At 39.9% G+C, this 24,317-nt stretch overlaps 1 protein-coding gene across 1 annotated transcript in view; it reads right to left on the bottom strand.

Annotated features, from left to right (window-relative positions):
• Positions 1-24,317, bottom strand: part of LOC308219470 (opsin-3-like) — a gene marked incomplete at both ends in the record, with an annotated part of 79,056 nt that overhangs the window by 20,305 nt on the left and 34,434 nt on the right. Inside the window, one exon of the mRNA XM_080614483.1 lies at positions 5,281-5,514. Coding sequence (XP_080470609.1) covers positions 5,281-5,514 — 234 coding nt within the window. The remainder of the gene's footprint in view (positions 1-5,280; positions 5,515-24,317) is intronic.

The following is a 24,317-nucleotide window of genomic DNA, read 5'->3' as shown; positions in this document are numbered from 1 at the left end:
ACTCTTTGTTCCTCGTCTGGTAGCAGGGAAATTCCATAGAGGCCCTGGAAGAGGGAGCTGGCACAGGCAGTGAGCCACTAGGTGAAAGGCATAGAATGGTGGTGGTACAAGCTTTCAAGGGACCGCTGTAACCACAGCGTGCATGGGAGCTGTCTGATGTGTGCTTTGAGTCAGCACCAGCTCTCTGGATGGTGCCTTATCAGGCATCCTAATGCTGCAAAACAGTATGAAAATGCCTGTCCTTTTTCTCACAGTTCTAACCTGCTGGGAAAAGTCCACATCCCTGCTGGGTTAACTCCTGTTTATCACACATCAGACTCCAACACTGTTCCCTTGCTTCTTCACAGCCTCTCTGTAGAGGCTCTCAGCTTGGGCCCAGATGGCTATTATTCCTCGTATGTGTGAACAGTGAAGAAAAATCTCAAGACAATTCCATGTCTGAGCAGTCCTACTGCAGCAACAGGGCTGTGTGCCTTGCGTAAGTGCTCGCTCGTGAGAAGCACAGTTGCACACACACTGGGTCCATGTCTCACTGAGGAACACTCTTTAAGTACATTATTATTATTCAAATCTCACTGTCCATCAGAAGAAAAAGTCTTTGTAGTTGGCTTTAATTGTTTGATTAAATCATTCTATTTAATTTCTCCCTCACTCAACACCTCCCCCCCGCCCCACTACATGATAAATTTGGAAAGGTCACCGTATCAATTATTCTCAAGTAAGTGTGTGTATTCTTTTCAGCATCACTTCTCCAAATCCTTGGGGAAAATGACAGGATCAGCTTCTATTTTTATGAGTGCAGTGATTTTATACAAGAAGACAGAGGGTAGAAACCAAACCACTCATCAGAGGCTTCTACTCACATCTAATATATCCCTTCCCTCACACTCTTCCTCCTTACTTTTCCTCACAGGCACTTTCTGACACCACAAATAGCACATTCTGTTAACAGGGTTCGGGTGGGCTTTTTTGCCAAATGTAATATGCAAAACAGTATTAGATGGGCTAGCCTAAGTTTCAGTAGTCCAGGGAGCTTTAGGTGAGTTACCTGCATGACTAAATGTGTGGAAGTAATTAGCTGGAGCCCATGTGCTGCAGTAGAGCAAGGCTATTTTAGGTTGTGATTTATAATCTGATCAGTGTTTTCCAAATGATTGGTTCTGTGGATCTTTGAGTATTACAGGATTAACTTGACTTAGATTTGGCTGTCAGTAGCAATGCAGCAAATTCCTGTTTTCTCTGAATGCTAGCTTTAAATTATGAGAAATCGTGAGTGCAGATTCATTCACTCTCATCCATAACCATACCTCTCAAGCACTCATTATTCATATCTTGACTTCTGTATCAATAAAAAATTAACTTCTGATACATAAGATAAGGTTAACCTCAACAGCTGCCACACCATTATTTTATCCAGCTAGTGATCCCTGTTTGTCAGTGCAGTATGTGCTCACGTACAGTTGCACCAGCCACAAAGATCTTCCGTGTCAGGGTTCCTGTGCCATTCTATGGAATACTTGAAAGCAAGATGTTCCCAGTGATCATCAAAACTGCAAGTCCATGGGCTACAGAGAAGCTGCATATCTCTTGAGTGAATGCTTAATACCTGCTTGCATGCAACATGTGAAAGAGCAGGTTTCTGTCAGCACTGCTTCAGTCAGAGGAAGGTAGTTGAAGCTGTCAGCAAAAATCTGTTTGCGGTGGCTGCGTGCATGGCAGTTTGAAGGGAGACAATGCAAACCTGACAGAGAGCTGTGATGGGAATAAAAAATACTGAGAGGGGTAAAAGAAACAGAAAATCTGCATAACCACATTAACTGTGTAACAATTATAAAGGACCAATGCACTGAGAGCCTGAGCATACTGACGATGCCCAGCTTGGCTGTGTACTTGGCTATGTGCTGCAGGGAGAGCTGCCCCAGGCATACATAGCCATGTTGCCAAAGTGCAAAAGAGCCATTCATAATGAGGGGGTAGAGAAAATGTAAGGTCCTTTCTGCTGTCTCCTCCAGCTTCCCTCCAAGCACCATTTGGTCTCTGCCAGTTTAGTGCTTTACAGCTTTGTCAACAAAGCTTAATGTCTGCCTGGTGTGATGTTATCTGCCCATCTTAAACACTGCATCTCTCTCCTCCTGAAGCACAGTGGAAGGAGAGCCCCGTGCCCCATGCCATCCCACCTGAGGGAGTCCCTACAACTCGAAAGAAATTCACCATTTTCCTCAGTGCTTTATCACCTCAGGTCAGTGCAGAAAGCAACTGCAAAGACAAAACTTTTTCTCTGGGGCTCCAGGACCATGCAAGTGACTGAGAGCCTGCCTGAGAGTTAATTTAAAGGTGTGCTCTGCAGGATGAGTTTTAAGGCTGACTCAGAGGCTGATGGTTCAATGATGTTACACATTGATTTATAGTGGCTGGAAGCTAACATCACAGCTGCAGTCAACCAATGCCATTTTGCAATTTCAAGGCATGTCCCAAAGCATAAAAGTTAGCTTATGCACAGAGAATTAAAAATTAAGCCATATGTTCTCAGTGTACTTGTAAGATGCACGAGTAAATAGCCTACTGTGGGGTCTCACATCTGGAAAGAGAGGACTGAAAAATGCAGGCCAGATAGTTTCTGTGCTGGAAGGAACCAGCCTCCTGTGACAACTCTCAGCTAATCATGAAGCTGAGAAAAGCTGAGTGCTGGGAAGAAGACAGCTTTTCCTGAGGTGTTAAGCTTACAAAAAAGAATGAGAACAACTACAGCATAGCCGAGGTGCTGTGAACAACGGTGATGAATCGGAGAAGGGTGTTACTATTGTTCCTGTTCTGAAAAGAGGAACAGACGGAGGGATGTATTTCATCCTTTTTGAATGAAGCTCATTTCCCAGTGTCAGGTAAACCCAATTATTTTTACTGCTAATACGCAATGGCATAGCAGATAAGAGCTGTAGATTCATGCTAGGCATTAGCTATTACTTATTTTGGGTTTAATTACAATGAAAAGTGTTTATGCCAAATCTGACTGAGCTCCTTTTCAGGAGTGATTTTTGTTTAGATTTTGGCAACAATAAGGAAGCTAACTATGTAAAAAACCAAAAAAACCCATACAGTGACTTCCAGCTGGCAACTAATGATCAACCCTCCAAGACCAATTTGACTTTGCCCCCTTGCATTTCTTTGTTAAATGGTGGCAGCTGTGTAGCAGTAGGCAGCGGGAAACAAATGAAACATTCTCAGCGTTCCAAGAGTGAAATCTAATGCATCGGTCTTGCATGTGACTGAAGATTAAGGAAGGATATGTAAGAAACCACTTCCAGCTCCTTGCCATGGTGCTCCTGAATTGTTGCACTGCCTTTTCAGCTCTTGTGGCTAAGAAACAGCCTACCTTGCCTCAAAACTGTCCTAACAGGTCTTCCCCTTGCGGACAGATCATCCCACAATGATCTTTCCTTATAAGACATTATAAACTTGATAAAAAGTACACCCCATACTGAGAAAAGAAGTTAAGCATTCAGAAGTATTTCCTTTGTAGCTGAAAGAGGCAGCTACTGCAAGGAAAGAGTGATTTTAAGACAGCTTGCTACATTCTTGTGATGTGCAAGCACCCTGGTTTTATTGCTGCTAATCAACTTTTCCTCAACAGTGAGCCTTAGCTTTTTGCCTCAGCACACCCATAGCAGCATGACTGCCTCACAAGCCTTTGATGCTGCAGAATGCACAGTTCTCAATAACTGCTTGGAGTACTTTGAGAATATAAAACCAGCCTTAATTGTGTGTATATCTGTGGATGCCAGGTTGTCAGCACAGGTAATTGTGCATGTGATTTTGTTCTCGAGACATATGGAGGCACCCAAGGCTCTGTACTGAGTTCATGTGTTTTAAGACTCATATTTTTCCCCTGCATTCTATACTCTTGCTATTCAGGATGTGCTCTGTGTGTAAATACAATGCCAAAACATATTTGCGATCACTGTTACAGCCTGCTCCTGTGGCAGCAGCACAGTCAGATGATCTCATGGAAGCCAAAGACCTCAGTCAAACTGCTCAGAGAATAGAGAAGCAAGACAGATGCTGCTGTTGAGACATTTCCATAACAATCGTAAAAAGTAAGGGAAAGGAGAAAAGATTCCTATTCTGTTTTAGCTTTAGCACTTTTCAAATGGAGCTCTTGATATTTTTCAATGTCAGCTCAAACTAGGCTTTGGAAATGAAGTCCAGGTCTTGAGGAAGGCAACAGTACTTTTTGCTTCTGATTTCAAGAAGGTTTTATGGTTTGCCTGAGAGCTTTCCCTCAAGCTTCAGAAAGAAACTCATTCCTTGTTTAAGAAGTTTAGGTTAGATGAACCAGACAGAGAATGATCTTGGGCTGCAGCAAAATTGGAATTTATTTGGCCGGTAAATTCAACATATCTCGTCTCAACTCCATACTAATACAATGCTGCTGTTGATAAATTCTAAGTGTAGGCTCCATCATACACTGAGCAAGAAAGGGTAAAGGGGAGTTATTGGCTTTATAATAGTGCAATGGACATAATGAAGAAAGGAAATTAAGAACAACATCTAAGATGTAACAAGAGATAAGGCTGTTTCATAAACCATACATATTTTCCAAATTTCTCACTGCAAAACACTTTTAAAACTTTCAGATCTGCCATTATCAAACTTCAGAGTCAACACAGACACATTAGGAATTTCACTTTTGTGTACTGAAAGTGCCATTTACAGCAATAAGGGACCAGAACTGGATCTATGCATTTTAGATGTGGTAGAATTGGCCTTGGTCCTCATGAGACAAAATTCATTATCTATTTTGTCATGTATCTGAACTAGGAATTTAACAGGAAGCCTACAGAAGTCCAGAAAAAGTATAATTGCAATATTTTCAAGGGCATCTGTCATGAAAATGGTATTTGCAAATGTTTTCCTCCTTCATATTGTTTTCAAGATAATGAAATCCGTTCTTCTTATTGTGCCTCTTCCCCCTCGCCCCCACTATGTTTGAGTATTCTTCTTGTAAACAGACACCAGTACCTTTGGCAACTAGCTCTGCAGCATACAAATTGACACCCAGCGTGCCCTCAGAAGAACACAGTAATTTCAGTAAGCAAATATTTATCTGTTCTTCCTATCTAGCAATAATGTTGTTGACGGCAAACAACTGCACCTCAAGACTCTAGTAGTATCATCTGGACAAGCCTTGGATGCCCTCGTAAAGACACATCTATATGTCACAGCAGTCAATAATACCTGACAGACCATAAAGAAAATAGAATTTAAAAAAAATATATGTCTTACCTGCTTATTCATGAGGATGTAGATAATGGGATTGCAAACAGTACTGCTTTTTGCTAGGATGGAAGGTATGACGCTTGCAACTGGGGTCACTACACCTGGTTTACCAAATGTTGCAAGCAATGCTATAACTCCATAGGGAATCCAACACACCAGGTAACAGATAACTGTAGTGATCACCATGAACAGTACATGGTATTCTCTTTTGCGGGCAGCATTCTTGTGGATTTTTCCAACCTAGGGAAGGTGAATAAAAGATAAAATTTCAGAATCTGAGTCGTTGGGTTGATTACTTTATGAACCTGGAACTACTGGTCTTGGATCAGCAATGATAGATAATCGACATTTTAGTTGCACAAGCAAAACAAACACAAACCCAAAAGTTAACAAATAAAGTTTTAAGTAGTAGGATTCACCCATTCTAGACTATTTCTTTGGTACTTTACCATTTTGATACAAGGGCCTCCCTCCTGAGAATCATCAAACCCTGTTATTTATAATCTTAAAAAAGCATGCCAAATACTGACATAGTTCAGCTATTGTGTTGGAAATTTTTGCAGTGGCTCTGTGAGATGGCCATTAAATTTGACCCAAAGACCATGGAAGTCAGCACAAGATTGGTTGGGGCGCAGATCAGGTTTGGGTGCTTAGCCTCATTTTATAGGGAGTATGAAAAACAGTTCTTCACAAAGATTAACTGCAGAATAGCAAGGCTGGTCTCCCTAAGCATCTTTGCAGCCAACAAAATTAAGCAAACTCTGAAAGAAGGCTAATTTTGGAGCCAGGCCCTCTCCACTGACTCTAGATGGAGCCTCCACACACTGGTCTCCAGAGGTTATGGTCAATTCCTCAATTTTCCCCCAGTGTGCAAACCCAGATGTACCAGCAGGATTTCAGGAAGTATTCAAATGTTTAAACCTTACAGATTGAATCTTGTACGCAGCCAAATGTAATTTATGCCCACTTCAAGGTCTTTTTGCCTTTTGTGGTACTTGAGAGTAAACAACACCCACGGGAATCAAGCCCCTGTAGAGCTATAAACATAAATAAGCAAAAAGGCAGGTCCCTGGAATGCTTTGCCCAACAAAAACAACAAAAAAGTTTGAAAGTCTGGCTTTAAGCTGATGCAGGAGAACACTGATGTGTACAACTCTGTAAATGAACAGAACACAGTTAAAAGTGGCAGCTGCTAATCACCCGAGTCAAATGTCATCTCCTGTTGCCTGGCACACAACTTGCACATGCTAACGCAGTGGAAATAGTCAGAGCTTTACCTACGTCTTTGTGATGAGATGCTTTTTGCATAACATATGTGTTTATGTATCTGTGTGTTAAAAACATAGAGTAACTGTGTAAGTACATATGGAAGGCAAAATAATATAGTGATGCTGTTTGGTTTTAGTTAATTATGATTCTAGCATTCTAGAGTGGTTGGCTCTATCTGGAGTTTCATTAGAAACGTTCCTATTGAAAGTAAATAAGACACACAGAAACTTAGCCTGCCAAAAATACCAAGTATTTTTCCTGGTTTGTGTGATTTTCTGCAAAAAGGCAATTACAAAATAAAATCCATCCTCTCTGAAAGCACTGGGACTATTCCTTTTTTTTTAATTATTTCAAGAACAGAACTTATCTCATAATTACTTTAGCTTGGAAAAGCTAAATAATGGATAATAGTCCAATCCTGTATTGCTTATTTGAACTGAATTTTCCATGGGAATTTTCTCTGACTGAAGAATCGAGGATCCCACGTTCAGTTTCTCATCAACACCCCCAAGTCCTTCTCTGCAGGGCTGCTCTGAATCTCTTCTCTGCCCAACCTGTAGCTGTGCCTGGGATTACTCCAACCCAGGTGTAGGACCTTGCACTTGGCATGGTTAAACTTCATAAGGATGGCATCAGCCCACCTCTCAAGCGTGTCAAGGTCCCTCTGGATGGAATCCCTTCCCTCCAGCGTATCAACCGAACCACACAGCTTGGTGTCATCGGCAAACTTGCTGAGGGTGTACTCAATCCCACTGTCCATGTCACCGACAAAGATGTTGAACAAGACCGGTCCCAACACCGATCCCTGAGGGACACCACTCGTTACCGGTCTCCAGCTGGACATCGAGCCATTGACCACAACTCTTTGCATGTGGCCATCCAGCCAGTTCTTTATCTATTGAGTCATCCATCCATCAAATTTATGTCTCAGTTTAGAGACAAGGACGTTTTATATAAGGGAAGAAAAGATGCGTAAAAGTCAAGTGACTGTGGGTGTGATTTTGGTATGTATCCTTCTATTTTCATATCTTTAGGTTGTTTCCTCAGGAAGAGAAGCCTGCATTGTCACTGTGTTTGTGTCAATATGTTAATATATCTGTCTGTCTGTTGGTCCTAATATCTTCCTTGTAAATTTGACTGAAGTTCTGAAACTTACTACATGGATAGAGGTCCTAGACGCTGAATTCTTCACATACTTCACAGGTAACTGCAAGGTCCATGCTGCCAGAGGCATGCATCTAGGTCCCCCCATAAGCCACTAACATGTACAACTGTGCATATTCCCATCACTCATTGACAAGCTTGGGGGTTTTATTATCTACAAGGCAAGGGATTTGGCCTGAAGTTAGCTATCAGGAAGGGGAAGCTTCAGTGATGAAGATTTAACCTGATTGTTTTCATTGAATTCCTGTGTTTTCTTTTTGGCATTTACCTTCATCTCTCCTCCTTACTTAATGTGGCCATGTGCTTTCTCTCACAGAGCATTTCCTTCCTATTGCAACAGCTCCCAGTCATTTTCAGCTATGACCACCTTGAAAGGTTATGAAGAATATACAGCATCCCATCCACCTAACCACTAGATGGAGAGACTATACAGTAAGAATCCAGCATCCAGAGACACCTCAAGTAGAGGACATGTACATCAAAGCATTTTTAAAATTGGGGGGGTGGGGGAGCTGTTTATGAGTTTTGTCTTTCAAATCAGTTTCTCTTTCCTCAGCTATTTATTAAGATGGAAAATAATGTCAATTATTATATTCCGTTCATCTGAACAGTGGATGCTTTACCTAGTCTACTCTAAACAAGCAACAGGGAAATAGGGTGCAAAGTGCTTTTTTTATCACAGCTGATTCCTGGATCTGTCTTTGTAAATTTCACACTCAAATACCCATATTTTCTTCACTACTTCAGAACTACTTCAGAAGTAAAGAGAAGGCTACTTATATGCAGAAGTGTTTGTTGCAACCTCTTTAAGTGTCAGTTATAAGTGCTTGTTTTGACATGACCAAATATTCAACAGTACTACCAAAACCGGAGACAAATGAAATATTCATAATCATCTGACGGAAGTCTGCCAATCTTTGAACATATAGTCTATTACAGTGTCTTGAAATGAACAGGAGGGAGCTAGACTTTTTAATGCAAAAGCTGCAATAGAGAAAAAGCTGGGAAATGATCATTCTTCTTCCTTCACGAACCAGTCAAGTAAGACAGTCTCCTCTGTTGTGTTTCTAATAAAATCTTGAATGCTCTCCATTTATTGGTATGAATAACCCTCTACCAAACCCAGGAGTGGCTCAAACTAAGCAGTGACTCAAATGTCAGTTATGATGAACTTTTTCCTCTTCCATCTCATTGGATTCTGTCCTTAAGCAAAAACAAGAGAAAAAAGCTCTCAGAAAACACTCCAAAGCATGAAAAGCTCTAAAAAACTGTAGGAAATGGAAGCTCCAAGTAATCTACTTTTCTGTGTAGGCTACCTCCAGAACTGATGCTTTCTGGATTAATACTAAAATAGATTAAATACTTTGTTGTTTAAAATAAACAATCATGGGAGACGAGGGGCCACTGGCTTAAAAAATAAATGCCTTCTTTATAAGCATTTAAGTGGCTAAGTTCAAAACAAGAATGAATAGTGAAGAGATGTATAGCCTCTGTGGAAACAGGGACTAAACAGAAACATCTGCTCCAGGTCAAATTAGAATCCGATGGGTCCTGACTCTACAAAGCATTTACACTTACATGTTCACTGACTGAACTGAGATTTAAGCATGCACATGAGCACTTTGCTCAATTGCGGACACATAATGAGTTAATAGGAACAAATACAGAAGGAGGAAGCTATAAAATTACACAAGGGGCTGTAAAGTTAATTATTTTAATGTCACTATTAAGTTTAGGAATTGAAGTTCATAGGAAGAATATTTTACCAGCTGAAGTCCGGCTTTATTGGGAATTTTTGTTATTGAAATGGGAATAGCTGTCTTAATGCCTCAAGGTGAGGTGAAGCTATGCTTTACATACAAAACTTATGTCTTTGTACATTGCCCTTGAAGCATAACTGCTGCTGCTGCTAATATCACTGAAGTTTTACTGAGGACTCAAGGAACACTGTAATCCCCTTAGTTGCAGGAATTCTATTGCTGCATTTAGCTAAAGGGCTTTTAGCTGCAATTTGATTTACACAGTGAACACATTCCCATGTACTAAACAAGCAGCTCATGGTGTCACATCCATCATATACAACTCATGTTCTATTCTGACCTTCTTTCCTCACTGTGGATTTTCTAGCATCAGTGTCCAGGAGAAAATTAAAGGTGTATTACACACAGCTATCATTCGGTTTACATTAACAGTTTGGTTTTAGAAAGAGAGCTCCTAATGTACTTCTATCTTTCCCATGTGGGAGCTATCTCTGTTTTTCCCTATAGCTATAAACATGTGCCGCAGGGACAATGGCTACAAAAAAACCAAGAGTGTGAGCTTCTCAACTGAGTTGGCAGGACACGAGCCAACTGCAGCGCAAGAGCTGAGCATGCACTACACTTGGCTATGAGTACCATCCTGCGCCCTGGGCTCAGCACTGGGATAACACAGACATGGGAGATCTGTAGCTGCCTTGCATCTCACCAACGTATAGTACAGGCAAAGTGTGCTTACCTCTACAGCAGCTGGGACAGACAGACCAAAGTGGCCGCCCCCAGCAGCAGGGGCTTCTCTTTCTGGTACGGGACGTACATGGCCAGGAGACATGGTCTGCCCCTGGCACACTCAGGAGCCCACACCAAACCGGCTCATGCAAAGGGACTGACTCACTCAATGGTCCAAAGGGATGACAGCAACAGGTAAAGCAATTTAGAAATGTTAAAACTTATGCCAAATAAACAAAAAAAGTGCATCTGAGGTGATACAGAATCATCATAACACTGAAGAGCCACCAGCCCCAACAGCTCATTTAAGTGGATATACTGCATATGATGATATGCGTTTCTCAAAAATGTTATTTGTATGTATGTCCTTCAGTAATTTTGGGACTGCACAAAGCTGCTATGTCTGATATAGGCAGTGACACTTCTGTGGCACTTACCTTCCTGAAACAAATCAAAGATGTGTGGAAAATAAGATGTGTAGAAAATAAGAAATGTGGAAAATGGAAACTGAAAGGGCAGTGAAGTGTGTTTGTTATCTAAAATATATAGTCAGTTGAAAAAAACCTGGAGATGCAAGAAGCATCAAATGCTATGTCCAAAGTTATTGAAACTATAATTAATTTTCTGTCAAAAAGATGATCAAAAGAAACTGCTATAAAATATTCCAGTTGTTGGGGTTTTATGTCACGAAACATGTCTAACATAACTTACCCTATTTTATGAATTCCCTAGATAGTCTGGGAGTCTGTAATAGACAGTAAGTCATTACCTTCATTCCCTTGAAGCCATCAGGTCTAATTTTCCCATACTGGTAGCAATCACAAACTGTATTACTTGCTTGTTTATGACTGCTTGTCTAAGACCAGTTCTAGTGAGCATGTTATAACTGGCCTTGACTCACACCAACCAACATCCCTATCAAAGGGCTCAGGAAGAACATGTTGGCCTGAATTAGCCTAAAATATTCTATGGACAATAAAGAAACCTCAAAGCTTTAAAGGCAGGATTCACTACTTTGCTTCCAGCATGTGCTACAAAGGGGATGACTCCTCCTTGATCAAGGAAAACACCTATTTTGGCCTGAAAAACCACTGAGTCAAAGATGACTTTGGTTCTGGGGTTGTTAAAGGTGCAATGGCCCCTACACAGGGGCTAGTATTAAAAGTTTAGAGCCCTGGAACAACTGAATGTTGGCGGGCCCTCTCTGATAGCAATTACCAGTTGTTTTTTCTGGTCCTTTCAAAGTAGCTGAAAATCATTCCCAGACCACAGGCAGTGTTGCAGTTACCTGGCTGTAGGTCTATCTGCACGTTTCTCAGGAAAGAAGGAGTTTTCGGTACATACTCTGATGGGCAAAAGCTAGAATTCTTTCTGACCTAGTGCTGAGCATCCACACTGCCACCGTTAGGCACCTAGCAGCAAGAACTACAAGGCTTGAGCAGATTCACTGTCCTTTTGATTACAGAAGCCTAGAACACTGATTTGTCTTAATCTTTCGTGGCTAAGGTTATATAAACTGAACCTCACCCAGAAAAGAGAAGGAAGGGAACAGAGAGGCAGCTAATCCTATTCCCATTACATAGTAGCCAGTAAACCTGGGATTTTACACTAGTATATGTCCAGAAAGTGATAACACTGCCAAAACAAGTATTAAAAAACCCTCTAATAATAAAAAAAATATATTAAAAAAAAAGAGAAAATTATGTGTGTTTTTTTCAGGGGGACAGGAGGAAAATCAGAGACTTGGCAAAAGAGTGAGTGATACTTAACAGGCTCTGGGGAACTACCAAAGCTTATTTGAGTTCAGATTTATCTACCCCATGGTGAGAGGATTTCCATGGACACGTCAATAAGACTGTGGGTTGCCTTTATTGTAATGGCATGGAGTAGGTACTTCAAAAAAACCACAGATTTTATTGTATGGTTGAATTAAACCAGTGTTTGGTGATAAAAAGGATGTTTTGTCAGCAAATGCAACACAGACTCCTGAAGGAGATTTAGCAGTTGCTGAACCAAGGCAGGACTGAGAATGACTCTATAACCACAGTGCATAGGGTTTATCTATGAGGTTGAAACTGAGGAATTCCACTTTGGAGAGGGAAAAATAGAAGGCCTGAGGGATACTCTCTGATAACATGAATAAAAATGCAGCTAGTTTTGTAAAGATAACATGTAAGAATATTACTGAGTGTGCGGCTGCTTAGCAACACAACTCACTATTATAAAGGTGGAAGGTGCAGAGATCAGTTTAAAAAAATCAAGCCAGTAACTTAGTTTTAAGATTCCTCTTTTTGAAAAGCTTGCCAACAAATGATATCTTTAACAGATTTGCTTTTTCAATAATCAACTTCTGGTTGGGGTGTTTTTTTGTTTCAATAACTTTTGTCTTTGACTGACATAAAAGCGCAGCTGACGTTAAGGGAAAGTTAAAATGGAAATGTATATCTGATTTTTAAGCTGACTTCAGTGTATTTTACACTGAAGAATTTCTGGAGCAGAAAGGGAAAATATCAAACATTAATGCCTTCTTAGTTTCTGTGTACTTTCTTCCAGAGATAGCACCACAGAGATTGTATATCTGTAAAATTGATAATATGGTTGATCTTTTCAAAAAGAGATGAACTGACAAGTGTAAAATTTCTTTCCAGGTTTCAAAATTACTACTTGATGATAAGCAATAAAATGCTACCATCTACATAGGAAATGGAGTGCACATTGGCCTGCATCTAAAGGAAAAGTGTTTTCAATCAAAGATGACAAAATGATGCTTCAAAAGATATATATATATAATATGTACACTCGTATAGCTAAAGCAGGAAATAACAGCCTCTGTGTTGTAATTGGCAAGGGCAAAATAAATGTAAGAGTCAATATCAGCTGAGATCAGAAAACTTACTCAGCTGGAATCAGAACACATTAAAAATTTCTCCCCACCCTTCAGGTGTGTTTGCAGTTTGGCTTATGGCTTCTCCCTTCTCACTGAAAAAGGCATACATACATATGTATTTACCCACATTTTCAAGAAGGGGAAAACAGATGATCCAGGGAACTACAGACCAGTCAGTCTCACCTCTGTGCCTGGCAAACTCTTGGAGCAGATTCTCCTGGAAAGCATAAGGCACATGAAAAACAAGGAGATGCTTGGTGACAGCCAGCATGGCTTCACTAAAGGGAAATCCTGCCTCATCAATTTGGTGGCCTTCTATTATGGGGCTACAGAACTGATGGACAGGGGCAGAGCAGTTGATATTTACCTGGACTTGTGCAAAGCATTCCACACAGTCCCGCATGACATTCTTGTTTCTAAATTGGAGAGACATCAATTTGACAGGGGGACCACTCGGTGGATAAAGAACTGGCTGGAGGGCCACACGCAAAGAGTTGTGGTCAATGGCTCAGTGTCCAGCTGGAGACCGGTAACGAGTGGTGTCCCTCAGGGATCGGTGTTGGGACCAATCTTGTTCAACATCTTTGTCAGTGACATGGACAGAGGGATTGAGTGCACCCTCAGCAAGTTTGCCGATGACACCAAGCTCTGTGGTTCAGTTGATACGCTGGAGGGAAGGGATGCCATCCAGAGGGACCTCGACACGCTTGTGAGGTGGGCTGATGCCAACCTTATGAAGTTTAACCATGCCAAGTGCAAGGTCCTACACCTGGGTCGGAGTAATACCAGGCACAGCTACAAGTTGGGCAGAGAAGAGATTCAGAGCAGCCCTGCAGAGAAGGACTTGGGGGTGTTGGTCGATGAGAAAATGAGCATGAGCCGGCTTCAGTGTGCACTCACAGCCCAGAAAGCCAACCGTATCCTGGGCTGCATCAAAAGGTGCATGACCAGAAGGTCGAAGGAGGTGATCCTGCCCCTCTACTCTGCTCTCGTGAGACCTCACTTGGAGTAATGCGTACAGTTCTGGTGTCCTCAACATAGAAAGGACATGGAACTGTTGGAACAAGTGCAGAGGAGGGCCACAAGGATGATCAGGGGACTGGAGCACCTCCTGTATGAAGATAGGCTGAGAAAGTTGGGGCAGTTCAGCTTGGAGAGGAGAAGGCTGCGTGGAGACCTCATAGCAGCCTTCCAGTATCTGAAGGGGGCCTACAAGGATGCTGGGGAGGGACTCTTCATTAGGAAATGTTGTGATAGGACAAGGGGTAACGGGTTCAAACTTAAACAGGGGAGGTTTAGGTTAGATATGAGGAGGAAGTTCTTTACTGTCAGGGTGCTGAGGCACTGGAATGGGTTCACACTGGCGGTGTTCAAGGCCAGTTTGGACAGAGCCTTGGTTGACATGGTTTAGTGTGAGGTGTCCCTGCCCATGGCAGGGGGGTTGGAACTTGATGATCTTCAGGTCCTTTCCAACCCTAACTATTCTATGATTCTATGAATATACATACATACCTATCTATATGTATATACCCATACATATGTATCCATACATACCTGTGTATGTATTAATATATATATCTGGATATATGTAAAAAATGTATCCAACATGGAACTGTTGGAACAAGTCCAGAGGAGGGCACAAGGATGATCAGGGGACTGGAGCACCTCCCATATGAAGATAGGCTGAGAAAGTTGGGTCTGTTCAGCCTGGAGAGGAGAAGGCTGCGTGGAGACCTCATAGCAGCCTTCCAGTATCTGCAGGGGGCCTACAAGGATGCTGGGGATGGACTATTCATCAGGGACTGTAGTGACAGGACAAGGGGTAACGGGTTAAAACTTAAACAGGGGAAGTTTAGATTGGATATAAGGAAGAAATTCTTTACTGAGAGGGTGGTGAGGCACTGGAATGGGTTGCCCAGGGAGGTTGTGAGTGCTTCATCCTTGGCGGTGTTCAAGGCCAGGTTGGATGAGGCCTTGGGTGGCATGGTTTAGTGTGAGGTGTCCCTGCCCATGGCAGGGGGGTTGGAACTAGATGATCTTACGGTCGTTTCCAACCCTAACTATTCTATGATTCTATGATTCTATGATCCACTCTACGTAGTGTATATGCTATATAGATATTCATTTATACATGAAATATGATATATAGACACAAACTATACATTATATAAAATATACATACACACATACATATGGGCATAATTGTGTGGAAAGTCTTACACAGAAGGCAACCAAGGATGGATAAGAAAGCTATGATGCAAGTACGACTCACTGCTCTCTTCACCTTTTGAATTAAATTAACAACAAACTTTTCTACACTAAATACCAATACTCCCTCCAAATCTGGGGAGTGATTTTTTTTTATAGTGTCAGGATAATATTTTCCATGAAAATGGAGCTTGGGTATTCCCTAGATACATTTTTTTATGCATAAAGCTTACTCGCATTTTACACTACTTTTCACCAGGCTAACACATATGGTGGGAACTCGAGCTTTTCTTTCCTTTGGACTGGTAGCTGCTCTGCTTGCAGTGGAATTAGATGTTAAAATCTCTCAGGCATCAGCAGTCTTTCAATAGCTAACCACAATTACCCCTTTTCCTGCGAAGAGGTCATATTCTCCTACACTTCATTGAGTGATCCCTTCCCAACCCCCAGAAAATTTCTAAAGACTTACAAGATAAAGCAAGGCATCATTAAGGACATGCAAGTATACCTTTGACATGTAGCTATTAATATTTAAATAAGCTTAATATATGTGCTCAGAGTTGTCTGTCAAATTCTGTAGACTACACAGAATATAAATCCAAAGTGGTTTCAAAGCTTTCGTCTCACTGGCATCTTTAAAAATATAGCAATTATGCTGAAACCGGCCTGAAAGCATTCTCCTGCATACTCATGACAGACCCTTTCTCTCAAATTATGATACATTTATCATGGCACAAGGGTATTCAAAAAAAAAACAAAACAAACCCAAATCTGTAAAGTCTAGAAGCCTTCAATCCCTCTCCTCTCAACAGAAGCCTCAACACTCTCCTGAATTTTAATCTCATTTTACAGCACATCATCCTTTTTTCAAGACAGAACGACAAGTAAGAGGAAAAATTAATGTAAACTAGAAATTAGATTAATTAAATCTAAGCGATTAGACTGAAGCTCAGGTGTACGCATTTTTTTTCCTTGAGAGATTGTGTACCCAGGATTGTGTTGCACCTGAAGAAGTTAGGTCACTCTAGACCTCACTTTGACATACGAGAGAAGGTAAACAAGGAGAAATTGGCTTAGTGAGTTGCACCCAGCCGGGGTGTTCATAAACATCTATCTTAGCTCACAGAAAATGAAGACAAATTCCTTTTCTGTAGCTTGTGTATAACAGACAGCCCTTTATAAATTATGTATCATTTTAAGACTGCCAGTTAGGAAACTTAAACAATTACAGTTTCATATTTGTTTTAGATTACTATAGAGGCAAGATAAGCAGAACCAAACTGGTAAAATTTTATGAGTTTGATACATTACTCTTTCAGGCAGACTTTGACTGCACAACAATTTGTGCTTGCGATTAAACACAAAATAATCCAGGACTAAACAACACTGAAGCCCATACTGAGTACTCTGTAATCCTCTCCCCAAATCCCATACCCATTAGATGGGTGAGGAAGGCAGAGTGTCTCCAGAACATAGTGTGCATGAGAATACAAAATGATCCTACCACCTGCCAGGCATACCTAAACTGCAAGCACACAGACAGCATGGTGAGGAGGCATTTGTTTTTTAAGAGTTAGGGTTTTGCAATATATTACAAATATTTCTCTGTCTGGTCGGTTTGCACAAGCTGATGCTATACTGGATGTATACATACATATGGCACAATTGCATGTATAGAGATGGCCCCAAACCTGCTTGTTTTTAATAAGAGTAGTACAGGTTTATTTAATATGGAAAAGTAGTTTTCAGTTCTTGATTTCTTATTCATGGTCTTCTACACAAGTAATACAAATCTGTTTTGTGAAAAAACCCTGTTAAATAAACTACTAATTGTTCCTGCCTTGTGAGTTCAGAAGCTGTATTTTCAGTGTCTAAACAACCAGAGTATGAAGTACTTTGGCTGACTTTTAGATCTATCGAGAACCTAGAATATATACAGTTATTTTAAAAACAAACAAACAAACCAAAACAAAAAACAATTTGTTTTTCTAGTTAAAGGTTTAATTACTGTCCCCACAAAATAAAAACCTCATCTGGAATATTCATAGTATTAGGCCAAATACTGATGCTACAAGGGAAAGACAGCATAAAAAACTGAGGAACAGGTGAGGGAATAGGTAAGGAAAGAATATATGATTAGACATGGAGAAAATAGTCCCCATGCTCTAGTACGTATTATGGGGCCTCTTCTAATCATTCATCCATAGAGGTTTCCCTAGTTTGGTGCCACATGCTCTGCCTTTGTAATGCTTCCCTTCCTAATGGTATTTGCATCCTTGTAGGAGAACCATCACGGCTCCAGTCTGGGAACACCCACTCTGACTACCTCTCTAACACCTACTTTGAGCATCACTTCCATGAAGCAGCATTCTTCTTCACATTGAGGCCCACCAAAAAGGGAAGGTAGTATGCCTGTTAAACCTCTCAGTTGGAATAAACACACTGCTGGAAACCTCTAAGAAAGGAAAATCCTGTTCACTGTGGGAAGCCTGCCATTGTTCCACATGAAAACAAGATTTGGGAAACTGGTGGGAGTAACTTGTTCAAGCCTTCAACACTCATAACATCATGCCTTCAGAAAGGCAAGCTTCACTATTAGCACCCATAACCTTCAACAATTTTTACAGGATTTTTAAGAATTGCTACCCCCAGAAGGGACAAGGGGCTACAAAAAACCCCCAAACAGGTGTAAATGATGGGAAGGATTTTGAAGGTGTCAGAGATAGTGTAAGGCAGCTGGAGGGCAGCAATATGACATGGAAAGAAATGGATCAGAAAGACAATTCCTGGACTGCCAAATCTAAAAGCAGTGACCAGTGCTGAAAGGCTTTCAATATCTACCTCATGTATCCTCTCTGATGGAGTCTGTGGAAGTAATGATGCAATAAAACTTGAAAGCTATAGATGTATATGGGTGAGAAGGGATACAAATCCCCTTTTTTTTTTTTTTTGCTTTATTTCAGTTTTACACCAAATTATGACTTAAAATGAAGACATCTAAATGTCTTCCCTGAAAAGTCAGAAACATCACTAACAAAAGAAAAGTAAAAGAGTAATGACAAAATATATCTATGTGGGGGTTTTTAGTAAAATGTTTTTGAATTATATTTTTACTGGCATGATTTTTCAACTCCAGATTAAGCCAAATTTTGTCCTTTGTCAAAATTCTGAAGTTGGATATATGAAAAGAAAAGGAAATATATGTTTTCTAATGCAAGAGAAACACTGAAATATGCATCACAAAGTATAGTAAACATGTCATAAACTATTCTCGTACTAAAAACAAACGCCAAATGTGACAGAATAAGCTCTTTCTGCAAAATTTTGGGTTATGACTGTTGTTACATATTCACAAATCTGGCATTCTGAAAGTTATTTTACTTTGTCATATGTACATTAAAATAAATAACAGCTGGTGGAGGCGAAGGATTGAATTTCTCTGCTTTTCTACCATTTCATTTTCATATTGCCATAAACTACTCTATTTCTGCAAATTTTCTGTTACCTTGATGAATTTGTCGTATAATCTTTGCAAATGAACGTTGGGAATGCCATGAATTTTAATGCTTTTAAAATTATATAGCCATAGGGCTGGAAGGATTCTAAAGAGATCCAGCAGAGTCTATCACCTCCCCAGTATACACCAAATGCAGGACAAGTACTCCTCAACCAGCCTGAGAGTTACTATCTAATAAAAAGATATTTCATATCCTGCTCCATGATTTAAATTCTTGCATCCTCACAAAGCTTTCAGTAGCACCTGATCTAAAAATTCAAGAGATTGTTTCCTTTTGTCTTTCCATTAGTATAAAGCTGTGCAAGCACAGTTAGTCACAGCTGCTTTTCTTTAGTAGCAGTGTTTTTACTTTTGAAAACTGCTCATATGCGTGTCCTCAGTATTTACACATCTTTGTTTAACAAAACTGGCATGCAGAACAGAGCACACCTGAGGCTGGGTGTTTCACACCTCTTATCACCTGTCCCCCAATAAGATCTATCCTGTTTGCAAAAGTATCATGTTCCCAAACCCACATACTGTTTCTGACTCACTATTCAAAATAGATCCTTTAGACTGTATTAGCTCCCAACCTGTATTTATCCACCCTGCATGACTTCTCCCATTTAAGCAAAACTCTGCACTTGCCTTGACCAACCCTGATGTTCACTGACATTTTAGACATAGATTCCTATTCTGTCATCCAAATTGGTAATGAAAATGCTGGGAACATTTTGACAGACTTCATGAAATGGGCAACTTACACAGACTCCTGTAAGACAGTATTTCCCTAGCTGCTAAGAGCATGTTATGTATCAAGAACTTTAATTATGTCATGACTACAGTTTCCTTTATATCCACTAGACCAGGTTACCTGTCAAAATGAAAATGCACACTGTTCATTTTGGCCAACTTTTTACCAACCCATGTTGGCAGTTCTGACTCAGAATATTCAACAGAAAAGGAACCAAACCTACTTTTGTTTTTGGAGTAGAGAGGGAAAAAACAAACTTAAAAAAGGTAAAACCCCTGCACCTCCTATTTGGTGTGGCCATGACTTAATGGGGTATTGTTAGAAATGAGTTGAAACTGTCTAGGTATCAGATCTGTGGGAAGCAAAACTCCTTGGCTGACATTTCTCCAGTAAATGCTCAGGCTGCTGGATAGCAAAGATGGGGTTTTTTTGCAAATCCTTATTTTCCATAACTGGCAAGATTGTTCTTTTTTGTCTTGAATGGATATCATCTCCAGCTCTCTTGTTAAAAATTACTTGACCAGCCTAAGCATTAACAAGTTCTTTGAATGTGAGAAAAACTGGAAGCCAAATAAAAAACTGGTGGGATGATGTGATGATCAAGGTATGAAAGATGTACTCAGGGCTGAGAGGTGTCATGAATTCCTTGCATCAGCCTTCACTGACAAAGATGCTGGAAAGCTCCTGTGAACTCTTTGTAGCAGACATTAGAGGACCTAGATCAATTTGTGGTAGAAAGGCAAGAGGTATTAGACTAAAACAAATATGCTAGTGGATGCTGGGGAATTTGAGACGAATGGCCAGACCAGGTCTGAAGACACTTCCTAGATAGCATCTGACACAGTCAATGTCAGGAGCAGAATACCAGTGTGATGAACCACTGCTGGGGTACCCCTGTGTTACAGGGAGACAGCCAGGGCAACTGCATTCAGAATTCAGCACAGAAAACAAAAGTCTCATTGCAGACCTTGCCTTACCATAGTTGTATGAAAAATTAAGCTAAAGATTATGAACACTTCATCTACTGGTATCTAAGATTTTTCTGGATCTTTAAGATGAATCCCTTTCCACAATCTACTTGTATTCCAGAATGACAGACATTACATCTGTCACTTAATGCTAAAGAGGCACTTCTGACTTCACCATCTATACACTTACGTACTCCTAGAAGGGCATTTTTCACGTGTGGTATTGTCATCAAGGAAATAAACTAATACTCCTCTGAAGGCAATAGCCACAATTATTTCATCTTGTGGACACATTATGAAGAGGACAGACAAAATCAGACTTTGGAAAGATTTTTTTTTCCCTCTCAAAGATATTTTTGTGTTATTAATTAGAACATGGGGTTAGGCAGCTACTAAGCCTGTTAATGCCAGGCAATTGTAAAAATTACCCATAGCACAGAGCCTTCATCTGAGTAGGGGGTACCTATAGAATATTTGCAGCTGACTGCTACAGGCTGCCACTAGTCTTTACTGAAATAAAGGTCACCAAGCTTGCTTTAAGGCAGGTTAGTGATTTCTATAGAGACAGTTTTATAGCACTAATAGCCCAGCTAGAGACCTACTGGCATTTCTAGGACAGAGTTAAGCATTTGTAAAAGTCGTAAACTGTGTTAACTTCACCACACTTAGATAAATCCTTGTAATTTCCCACAGAAAGCACACAATACAGATTGTGCTGAAGTGCAACTGTATACTGAAACTGAATTATGGTGTTGACAGGAAAGAGACATACATCATACATTAGAAGTAAAATACGTAACTTTGCAAAAATTGGTTAGTTGGCAAACTCCCTTTGAGTTTTATCTGTGAACTGTAATCATATGTAAAGTAAAATGTAGGAGATGACTGGTTTCTGATAAGCATACTCACTTTAGAAGAAAACAGTAAAAAACCCCAATTGCCCATCACATTATACTGGCTTTGATACTACTCATTTTTTTGAATCTTGACAGCTCCAAGTGCTCTGGGCTTGTAAATTAGCATCTTATGGCAAAGAAACAATTTCAGTAAGAAAAAGACTGAAGTAATCTCTTAGAAGATGACTGGGATATAAGATAGCTTTTATTGGAACTTTAGTTCTAAATAGTATTCGTTTTCCCTCAAATTTGTTTCTAGTTTGTGAAGGGCAGGATTATATCAAATGCATTACTATATTGTTGTTACTCTGCTGCTGCACAAAAGGTAGTACCTTTATAAATGATTTCTGCAGGTAGCACAGATTTGTGGGTTATACAGGGGAACAACGTCATACTGATGGCAACTGAAAACAATCAATATGGATTCCAAATCTTGTATCCAAGCAGAAAAATTGCTACCACACTCTACTGGTTCATTTAAGCTATTTCATGCATTCTCACATACCCCAAGAGGGCAGATATAAGTGCAGTAGCAGACATTTATGAATTAAAAATAGATGATGGCTATTCTTTAGCATATTTAAATAACTCTGAGTGGTGGTTAAAATCCTGTAAGAGAGAAGCAGCAGTTCAGCAGGTAACAAACTGCTCTTCTGCCAGGAAGACCACTGAGTATATCTAAGAAGGTATCAGTTCAAACAGCTGCAGGTTTTGTTCAGAAGCAGTCTAAGACTAATCTAATATAGGGGTTAAAGATATAGTTCCACTAGAATGATTCAGTCAGCAAACATGTTCAGGTAGCTATACCTTAATGTTTGCATTAATTTAAACAATTGTTAGCAGCAAGCTTTTTGTTGACTGATGTGAACAGGAAAAAAAAAGGATAGGAGAGGATGGAAGAGGAGGAGAAAATAAATGGGGGAAGAAAAGGAAAGGAGGAGAAAGGGTGAAAGGAAAATGGAAAAGAGGAAAGGAAAAAAAGGAAGGGGGAAAAGGGAAGGGGAAAACAGAAAAGATGAAAGACTCGCTGTGACACAGTCAGTTCATGCTCACTTATGAAAGTATACAAGGAAATTCAGAGCTAACACCCTGCTTTTGAAACGTTATCTATATAAGCAGATAATTCAGTAGAACTGTATACGGATCAGGCTGCTTTCCAGCTTGGACCATATAATAATTTTGGAATCTGTGATTTTAACTTAATTTTTAAGTAAGTGTCTCTTCCTAGGCTTCTCTTTAAAAAAAAAAAAAAAAAAAAAAAAAATCTTTTTGATTCCAAAGTTCTTTTTGCTTTCCCTTATAGGCTTAAATTAAAAAAGTGATTATGTTTAGAATCACAAATACAGCTAATTATCATTATAAATACCGGTTTGCTATGATTTAACCTGGAAGATGAGTGAGACCAGTGAAGCTCATCACATGGCAATGCCTTTATTTGCTTGTATGGAGAGTTTGATACATAGACTGTCCAGGTGGATTTTTAGCGTATCACAGCTCATAAAAACCTCTAGTTTTTCATAGCAGCTATTTTAGCTTAATGAGCTAAAAGAAGACTTTTCTTCTTGTATTTCCTAGAAATTCCTCTTTACATGTACAAGTATTTCACAAGCACCAGAATGAAGGGCTAGGAGCTACTCTGAAATGTAGCACCACAACTGAAAGGTGATAATGTTTGAACACTGGTTTCTAAGCATGTTTCTCACATTGTTTAATCTCTCCTTCAAAGCCACTTCTGTAGCTCTGATAGTACTTGTTACCCTTTTTTTGTGCCTTTTCTGTTTCTCTCATGTCCTTTTCAAATAGATGACCAGAATTCCTTGCAATATTCATAGGATCACTGAATGATTTGGGTTGGAAAGGATCTTAGGATCATCGAGTTCCAACTCCCCTGCCATAAGCAGAGACATCTTTCACTAGACCAGGTAAGTACAAGTTCAAGCTTATACAATGGTAGAACAACATTGGGGATGGTTTTCTCAACCTCTTTCCTAGTACTTTCTAACATCTTCCTTATTGTTTTCATTTTCCTGAACAGAGAATTGAATTTTTCATTAAGTTACTCAAGCTGACTCTATGATCCTTTTGAAGAGTGATACCCGAGAACCCATATACGTACATGTATTTATGATACATGCTGCAGTTACTTTTCTCTGCACTAATAATTTCACCTCAACTGCCCTCATAGGCCTTGCAAACTCTGTTCTTCTCCTCCAGCATTACCATGCCTGAGTTTTTGTATCCCTGAACATGGCAAGTGGTCAGATCCTTGTTTTCACTCTCTCAATCTGCAGACTGATGATACTCCCAATTGCAAAACATGTCCTTTATCTTCCAAGGAAGTGGAATAATATTTCAATAATTACTACTATATTTTTTCCAGCCTAATTTTGCTCTAGATATGCTTTTTCAATTTTTCTTTTTTTTTTTTTTTTTTTTTGACAATTACATCCAGGAAAAGCAACAAAGGTATTTCAAATGATTCTCTAGATTAACTTCAAATTCAAAGGTCCCAACATATCTGGGACAGTTAGTACCAAGACACAGGCTATTCTATCAATGATTCACTATAAGCCCAGACCCCTTCAAGTCAATATTTACTAAATATGGATATTCAGCTAGTTTTTGAGCAATGCTTTAATTTCTGAGTTTTGTAACAGAAGAATCCTTCAGACTACAATGAGTAAGTAGGGATGGATATAGTTAGAGCCAGTACAAAGCCTGTCCAATGTGAATTTTATCACCTCAAAAGGTAAAAGGATGATGTAGTCTTATAAAATTCCACCATTCTTCTGGAAAGACCAAAACTAATCGAGCAATATCTGTACCTCCCTAAGGAAAGGTCAAAGTAAAAGGTATACTGAGTTAACAAGATGATTCAGCAGGCTGGAATCATATTTCTTTTGACTTGACATTTA

Source organism: Psittacula echo (assembly GCF_963264785.1).
Source record: "Psittacula echo genome assembly, chromosome: 3".
Classification (NCBI taxonomy): Eukaryota; Metazoa; Chordata; class Aves; order Psittaciformes; family Psittacidae; genus Psittacula; species Psittacula echo.
The sequence above is the reverse complement of the archived record's forward strand: the minus strand, read 5'-3'. Positions and strand labels throughout refer to the sequence as shown.